This window comes from Cucurbita moschata, unplaced genomic scaffold, assembly GCF_002738365.1.
Source record: "Cucurbita moschata cultivar Rifu unplaced genomic scaffold, Cmos_1.0 Cmo_Scf00019, whole genome shotgun sequence".
NCBI lineage: Eukaryota > Viridiplantae > Streptophyta > Magnoliopsida > Cucurbitales > Cucurbitaceae > Cucurbita > Cucurbita moschata.
The window spans coordinates 4,271,749-4,280,653 of record NW_019268535.1 but is presented as its reverse complement, the minus strand read 5'-3'; the positions used below and the strand labels follow the sequence as shown (position 1 = coordinate 4,280,653).

The window sequence follows — 8,905 nt, the reverse complement described above, 5'->3', positions numbered from 1 at the left end:
TTGTAACCTAATGTAATTAAAAAGTCTTAAAATACATTAATGAAATACAATAACTCTAAATTACTCTAAATTATAATCCACCCAAAATTTATAACACGAAACTTCATTCTTCTTCAACGTGGCATGAATTGAAATATCTTTTGATAATTCTAACAATATTTTCTTCACATATTCATTGAAGTATATTGTATGATTGATGTCTCTTAGTTCATACCATGATTGTGACCTATCCTTCAAAATCGTAACATGGTCTTGGACTCTTTTCAATTCAGGGCAGGGTTGTATGTGTGGTACTTCTCCACTTACGTACCTCTGAGACTGACTTGGTCGAGCACAATTCATTACACATTGTCGGATGTCACAGAAAAAGAAAGGCCCATATGATATTATGGTGAACATAAATATCGAAAGTACGCGTCCGTACTAACAAGAAAGTATCCCGATGCATATGACATACATACATGCATGAGATCCCCATTATTTACATCCATAGCATAGCATTAACATCATTCCCTTTCTCCTTTCATCCATGACATATTACATATATGCATTATGTATACGTGACAATCATCTCATGATGCATGACATAACTTTACATGGCAATACATAACGTGACGTACATAGTATTTCATTTCATGTACAACATGGCATAATGGATATCACATGTATATATATCATAGTATCATATGTCATTACATAGAACACATACATATAGCATAAATAATATGGTGCATGCAGGGCCTACGAGGCATGCACCATCATATATCATTCAATTATGTAACTACAATAGTAAGATCATTTACCTGATTAGTTTAAGTTGATGTAACCCATTTATCCTTAATAAAAGTTCAATTTTGTCTTTTGAAATCTAAATCAACTATGTGAGCCCGAAAAAAAATAATAATAAAAAATAAATAATGTAAAACTAACCTAACGACCAGCTTTAGGAAACCACGCTTACCCTTTACCAACCTACCTTCCGTGAGGCGGAGAGTTCAACGTCCGAACGACTTTCTTGACCTTATCGACACTCAAATTTCCACTTCCATCTTCAAAAAAGAAAAACAAAAAGCCTTCAATCACTTCTCTGTAAGCAATGTCACCGCCTTTTATCGCTAATGCCGATGTTTCCCTCGTCAATGCAGCTTCTCCGCCGGTGATCGGGCGGGTTGCTTCCGTGTATAGCGATGTGCAATCCCACCGTATCGATCAGCCTCTTCCTTTTCCCTCTGTTCTCAAAAACCCCTTCAAAATCGTCGATGGTCCTCCTAGCTCCTCCGCTGGCAATCCAGGTAATTATGGAAGAATTCTTTACTTATCTTCCCGTTAGGATTCATGGTGAACTAGTTGATTGATGAGTCGAAGGAACAATAACGTTATGCATTGATTTTTTTTCTCTTAATATACGTGTTTTTCTTATTGTAAATCTCGTTTTTGTTCGAAATTTGGGTTGTTCTTAATGCGCTTTCCGAGTTCATTGGCGCCAATCGCCGGTTCTTAGGCTTTTAGAGTGTTTGAATTGTGTGTTATGTGTATGCAGAGGAGATCGCGAAGCTGTTTCCTTGTCTCTTTGCCCAACCGTCGGCATTGTTGGTGCCAAATGATTCCAGTTCGGTGCAGGTGAATAAGAACTTGAAGATCGGTGTTGTCCTGTCTGGAGGCCAAGCGCCCGGAGGACATAATGTGATTTCTGGACTATTTGGTAAATGAAGAAACAATAATGTCGTTTTTCTGTTCAAGCTGTTGTTAATTAGCATCTACGATTTTGGTGAAGATTACCTACAGGTTCATGCAAAAGGAAGCACAATGTATGGTTTCAAGGGTGGTCCTGCAGGGATCATGAAATGCAAATATGTTGAACTGACTGCAGAGTTTATTTACCCATATCGCAATCAGGTTCGTTTTCTCGAACGGATTTCTATAGAAATTGTTAATGCAAATGTGTGTGTGATCCAGAGGTGAATTGGTTGCCATTCTAATGCAGTTCTTGTTCTTAATGCATCTTCTTTTTCTTTTATCAGGGTGGTTTTGATATGATATGCAGTGGGAGGGACAAGATTGAAACTCCAGAACAGGTGAAACTCTTTCTTTGCAGAATTTGCCTTGTGTGATTCCTTACGTATAGTCAAGGCAGAGATTAATAGTTTGGTTCCATTTTCAGTTTAAGCAAGCTGAAGAAACAGCTCAGAAGCTTGATCTGGATGGGCTTGTTGTGATTGGTGGAGATGACTCCAACACAAATGCTTGTCTCCTTGCTGAAAACTTTAGGTACTATGGGAAACTATGATTTTTTATTTTTGCAACAAAAGGAAACTCTATAATTGATTTTTTTCCTTCTATTTTGTTGTTTTCAAATTAGGAGTAAAAATTTAAAAACCAGAGTAATTGGTTGTCCAAAAACCATCGATGGTGATCTCAAGTGCAAAGAGGTACCCACAAGTTTTGGATTTGATACTGCTTGCAAGGTATTCATTTCTCTTTGGAACTGTTTTAAAATTCAAATTTTCTTGTAGACTCGCCTTTCATCAATGTTGCAAAGTTGAAGTTGTTTCTTCAAGAATTGAAGTGAAAAGGGAATCTTGCATAAATGAGATGAGGTTCTTAATAGGCTCTGCTCTGCTGATATTTATGCAGATATACGCCGAGATGATTGGTAATGTGATGGTTGATGCTCGATCAACAGGAAAATACTATCACTGTAAGCATTTTTTCTTGATTCAATTGGCGTTTGATGTAACTAGAAATGGGTCTGATCTGCTGACATTTTTATAATAACTGAATCTATTAGGACTTCAGTTATTAGTATGTTGAGTTCAGATTTATTTTTATCCATCATTATCCCTGTTAAATGGTACCTTACTCTAGAAAAAGATGTCATTTTCTATACCTGGATCTTAAAATTCCTAAATTTCTATCTTGTCCATTGTAAAAACAAAACAAAATAAAAATTATATTTTCTTTTTTAAAGTTCATCTTGTTGCTTCTCCACAGAAAACAGAGTACTTCTCTCCGTTCAATTTTATGTTTCTTTTCCCTATTTGTTCTACCTAATGTGAAGTTATACTAGTTCATTGTTCCAATGTTGTGAATGTCGTCTGATACCTTTTTCTATCTCTCTCGAGTTCCAAGCATATTATCATATGGCATTAACAGTGTACTTACATCCGCAGTTGTCCGGCTTATGGGTCGTGCTGCTTCTCACATCACACTGGAGTGTGCTTTGCAAACTCATCCAAACATTACTATTATTGGAGAAGAGGTAACTGCTTTACTTAACTACTTAAGATAGAACCATTGAAATCTTTGTCAAGAAGGGTATTTACCAACATATGCTTTACCTTACAGTTGTTTTCTTTGAGAACCAGATTTTGTGCGTAAAATAGCAACAGATACTCTGACGTTACTATGAAATTGTTGAGTCGTTAAGATATCCTGTTTCACTTCTTGCATATTTGCTTGGTAAGGTTACATCAAACAAAACTTAAGAGTATAAATGAAAATCTGTGATAATTTAAAGTTTCATGGCATTGATTGAATTGAAACTTCTGATAGGTGGAATGGAACTAAATACTCGCATCCCATGTCATATTCATTGGCCTAAATGACGCAGAAAGCCTATCTTGTCAGCTTTGAAAATATATTCTCTATGACCTAGTTGACTCATGGAGATTTAGCTTAATCACTTGATTGGTTTTGAATGTATGCAGGGGAAACCATTTCCATTTGGAAGCTATGTATTCTCGTGTTTTTATAAAGTTTTAGTTTATAGGGTAGAAACCTAATTTAGACTTGTTTTGCAGGTTGCGGCTAAGAAGCTTACCTTGAAAAACGTTACAAACTACATTGTCGATGTAATTAGCAAACGGTCCAAACTTGGCTATAATTATGGTGTTATTCTTATTCCTGAGGGTCTGATTGACTTTATTCCTGAGGTATTGCTATGATTATTATCATTAATTTTGTTTCTTTCTTTAGCTAGTACACATAATCCACTAGCCTAAGACACTGAATATCAACATATCATTCATGAACTGGTACTCATTTATGACCTGCTTTCTACAGGTACAGCAGCTCATTGCAGAACTCAATGAAATTCTTGCCCATGATATTATAGATGAGGATGGGCTATGGAAAAAGAAACTTAAAACTCAATCTTATCACCTTTTTGAATTTTTCCCACAAGCAATCCAAGAACAATTGTTGCTTGAAAGAGATCCACACGGCAATGTCCAAGTAAATATTTTTTTCTTGTTTTGTTGTAGTCTTTCCTTAGATTCCCTAGTTTGATTAACTATATTATACATGTCAGGTCGCAAAAATAGAAACGGAAAAAATGCTTATTCAAATGGTTGAAACTGAGTTGGAAAAGAGGAGGCAAGAAGGTGCATACAATGGCGGCCAATTCAAGGGGCAGTCACATTTCTTTGGGTACTCATTCTACTCGCTCTTGAAATTTCTGTTTAGATGCTCCTGTTAATTAATTTAGTGATAACAACATAATGAGTTTGACTCTACACAAGCCAAACTTAAGTAGCGGTCTTAGTCTAGACTAGACTCGGGCAGTTTGGATCTCAAAAACATGCTTGTTGGGGTACACAGTATCTAAGCTTCTATTCATAAAGCAAAGGGCCAATCAAATGGTGGGTTAAGCTGACTGCTAATTGACTTGAAAATGTGGATATGCGATGGTTAACGTGAGGCACTATTATATGGCCACGTGATTCCTTGTTGATTCAAGATTATGTGAAAAGACTATATTTGTAAGATTAGTGCCTTCATGTGTCTCTGTTTAATTCTCTCTTTTTTTTTTCTTTTTTTTTTTTTTTTTTTTTTTTTTTTCTTTTTTCCTTTTTCTTTTATAAATTTATAGGTATGAAGGGAGGTGTGGTTTACCCACAAACTTTGATTCAACATATTGCTATGCTTTGGGTTATACTGCTGGAGCTCTCCTCCAGAGTGGAAAAACTGGACTGATATCATCGGTCTGTCTTTCCGACTTCCTGTACCTTCTGATTCGTTTTAGTCTCCGACCATTAAGCCTTCCACTTTTTTTTCTTGTTATCAGTTTCCTCTAGAGTTCTTGTTCCTCATTTCTATTGTTTATATGTTAATCATGTCTACCAGGTAGGAAATTTGGCTGCTCCAGTTGAAGAATGGACGGCTGGTGGAACTGCATTAACTTCACTAATGGACGTGGAGAGGAGACACGGTAAGCTTTATCGACGACAATATGCATTCCTTTTCTCTCTTAGATTACCTTTTTGAGGAATTAGAAACGAAAATGGCAGGGTATAAAGAATCCTCCCAAAATAAGAGCAATGGAGTTTACCTACAAATCAAGATGACATCAAAGTTTCCTATACATGAGTGATAAAAATTGCAAAAGGAACGTTTAAACTAGGGCGACAAGTTACACACTTAGATACCTTTAATAAGTTCAAAATATGGTGCCTTTCATAAGTTTAAATTATGGTTTCTACGTTAGTTATAAAATATATTTTTGTTTTATATATAAATATACTTTGTGAGTATCGATCCAACTAGCACATATCTCGATTGTTCTCATAAGACAACTCAACCCTAGGTATAAAATATCTTACTAGTTGCTAAACCCGACATAGTGGGATTAGTGAAAGTGTACATATGTAGGTCTGAACTTCTTTATAAGATTAGAAAGATATGGAGAGAAGTAGAGTATCATCACATATTCTTTCTAAAGACAATTATCTTCTCATTATTAGCAACCACGACTCTTTACAATATATTGTCCACTTTGAGCTATAAGCTCTCTAGCTTTTCTTTGGGCTTCCCTGAAAGGCCATACCAATAGAGATGTATTCCTTACTTATAAACTCAGGATCATTCCCTAAATTAGCCATAGGACCCCCTCCCAACGATCCTCAACACTCATCACAACTTCGAACGGCTTGGGACTGACTGATTGAACAATTTCATGAGGCCTAGTTTAATATTTATCATTTGATCTCTTTCTAAAGGTAGAATTCATTTGACAGGTAAGTTCAAGCCTGTGATCAAGAAGGCAATGGTGGAACTTGATGGTAATATTTCTGAAGGAACATTATTACTATATGCTATCTTCCTCATTCACAAGTAGCAAGCCAGAAAGCGAGCATCATACTAAAAATTCCATGATTCTATGGTCAGGTGAACCTTTCAAGAAATTTGCATCGCTACGAGACGAGTGGGCTGTCGAGAACTGCTACATCAGTCCAGGTCGGTATTCGGCCTCCAACATCAACCTCTCATACCAATATCTCATATACTTCATTCATATCTTGCTTGTTATTGATTACCGGAAGAAAAATACCATCTTTTTGTTGCTTTCAGCGAAACTGAACCTTCAAATATTTACTTGTTCATTCTGGTTTTGATCTCCTTGTAGGTCCAATTCAATTTGTTGGTCCTGCATCGAATGTGATTAATCACACTTTGTTATTGGAACTTGGGGCTCAAGCATGATCATATTTCTTGATTTGTGAATAATTTTTCAATACCACTCCTCCAGAAACGAAGGAAAAAAAAACTGTCTTCAACGGAACAATTTGTTATTGTCAATGCTTTTTTTTTTTTTTTTTTTTTTTTTTTTTTTTTTTTTTTTTTGTCGAGGAGATTTCTATATACCGTGTTTACAGAACCAACACAGAATCATAAACAAGTGGAATATTGTCCTATTTGGGCTTTTCCTGTCAAGTTTCTCTTTTAAGGTTTTTAAAATGCTGCTAGGGAGAGGTTTTCACACCCTTGTAAATAATGTTTCCGTTCTCACAGTCTACCTTCTTCAGGGCCCACAGTGTCCTGTTGGCACTCGCTTTCTCCCATCGATGGGATCTCACAATTCACTCCCCTTCGAGATCCAGTGTCACAATCGCACTTTTAATGGCAGCGGGCTTGCAATTGTGTGACACTCACTTTCCAACGACAAGGGAGCTAAGTCAATTCGTTCTTGCGTCGCCTACGGCCAAGCGATATATGCTCGAGCCTCTGGCCTCGGTTTTAAGAGAAGGTTTTAGAAAACAAGGGCAGAGAGATTTTTGAAAAAGACGTTATATAAGCATGCAAGAGAGAAATAACAACGGCTTACAGTATATAACCTTGGGTAGGGAGAAGTTGACAACTAGTGGTTGGGTAGGGAGAAGTTGACAACTAGTCGTATCCCACTATAGGGAGAAGTTGACAACTAGTCGTATCCCATTATAGGGAGAAGTTGACAACTAGTCGTATCCCACTATAGGGAGAAGTTGACAACTAGTCGTAGAAATTGACAACTAGTCGTAGAAGTTGACAACTAGTCGTATCCCCTTATAGTACATCCTGAGGCATTTCATGTCTGACAGGGACATTATTTTTGAAACGTCATACTTCCTAGAAATACAAAAGTAAAACACTAGAATATGAAAAGACATAAAGGGTTGGGCTTGTCATGGGCAACACGCCTTGGACGAGCATAACCATGACATCCTCCCCTACCTAATTGGTTGACGTCCCTGTCAACTGACTACTTTCGAACCTAGCGATGTGGGTGGCAGCGAAGTCCAGATCTTTGGCGCATTTCTAGCTGGTTTTCTCCGTAGGGAGATTCTTCCATTTGACAAGGAATTCACGAATCGACCGTACGGGTCTTCCCATCTTCCTAACCTTGTCGGCTAAGATCTCCTCTATTTCTTTGTTGTCTCTTTGTGTTTTAGATCGATGCTCGGTCTTGTGATTTGATAACTCTCTAAATGTAGAGTCATATCAAGTCTTTTTGTAGTTAATATTGCACTCTTATTCACCATTTTCTCATTTATTTCCCACTTATTCTACTTAGTGAGCATGAAATCGTTTATTGCGATCCAACATGAAAAAAATATGATTTTGCATAAATCGATCTTAATTGTATATTTAATTGAGTTATGTGGTAAAATTTCAGACATTTATGCTAAACCATGTGGGAGTAGCAAATTTGGAAACAAATGGGGGAGGACATGGAAATTTTAAATCCACGTCAGCAGTCCAAGTGGGTCATTGACTACCAATGAGGAACATCTTATGTGGACAACTTATTCCTTTTCAGCCCTAAAGAGGAATTCATGCTCAATATAAAAGGAAAAGGAAGACCAAGAGGAGGGGACACATTTTTTGGGGGAGAAAATCGAATTACATAGCAGCAGCTTCTACTGCAGTGAACTGCTGTAAAACCAGAGAAGAAGAAGAAAATCCTAATCCAGCAGCTGTTGACAGCAGAAGGAAAAGGAGACCAACAAGGATTGATTAGGGCAAAGAGGTGGACGTGAGAGCTCAAGAGAAATGAACTTCCATTGACGAACGGCAACAAACCGGGATAACTCTCTATTTCCTTATTCTCTTTCCTTATTCCATCAATTTTAGATGATGGTGATGCAGATTCCTTTGTTTAATTCAGTTTGTATGGAGAGCTAAACTTAATAGGGGAGGCAAGAGAGTTTTATATAGTTAAGTATGTTGACGGTATGATTTTAGTTTATTAAAGAGTTGTCGTTAATGATTTGCATGTATGTTTAATTAGCTACTTTACATACATAGTTGTTCTCTTATTCGGGAGAAGAGAGGGAGCAATGATATCCTCTTTAATACTCTAGTTCCATAGCAAGGAGACTTGAAGGGTAATAGAAGGGTTAGGAATAGTTCTTCTCCTAGAGCTTTGTTAATAGAAATTACAACGATTATGGAAATAATCACCATTCATGACCCTCGGAAGTGGGCTTGAGAATCTATTAAAAGGAACTAAAATCTACCACAAAACTCAACAACTTATCTATTTAATCTCTCTTAGCCGAACCTTCCTCATTATAGTTGATTTTCTCATCATTTTCTGTTTTCGACAGCAGTGGCACTCTATTTTAGTTTTGTTTAAATAGTTAAAATC

At 36.8% G+C, this 8,905-nt stretch overlaps 1 protein-coding gene across 1 annotated transcript; it reads left to right on the top strand.

Annotated features, from left to right (window-relative positions):
- Positions 1 to 980: 980 nt before the first annotated feature.
- On the top strand, positions 981 to 6,530 carry LOC111456730 (pyrophosphate--fructose 6-phosphate 1-phosphotransferase subunit beta-like). The gene is made up of 16 exons (XM_023098696.1): positions 981 to 1,292; positions 1,541 to 1,702; positions 1,775 to 1,896; positions 2,022 to 2,075; positions 2,162 to 2,268; positions 2,360 to 2,465; positions 2,635 to 2,698; positions 3,171 to 3,259; positions 3,801 to 3,932; positions 4,063 to 4,233; positions 4,310 to 4,428; positions 4,871 to 4,982; positions 5,125 to 5,209; positions 6,015 to 6,059; positions 6,166 to 6,234; positions 6,404 to 6,530. The coding sequence occupies exons 1-16, from the start codon at positions 1,097 to 1,099 to the stop codon at positions 6,478 to 6,480; spliced, it is 1,710 nt and encodes a 569-aa protein (XP_022954464.1). The 5' UTR covers positions 981 to 1,096; the 3' UTR covers positions 6,481 to 6,530.
- Positions 6,531 to 8,905: the final 2,375 nt, after the last annotated feature.

Bases quoted from the DNA above. Each gene is read 5' to 3' on its own strand.
- LOC111456730 (XM_023098696.1), top strand. From the start codon at position 1,097: ATGTCACCGCCTTTTATCGCTAATGCCGATGTTTCCCTCGTCAATGCA. The intron at 1,293-1,540 runs GTAATTATGGAA...ATGTGTATGCAG, and splicing joins CTCCTCCGCTGGCAATCCAG to AGGAGATCGCGAAGCTGTTT. The intron at 6,060-6,165 runs GTAATATTTCTG...TTCTATGGTCAG, and splicing joins GGCAATGGTGGAACTTGATG to GTGAACCTTTCAAGAAATTT.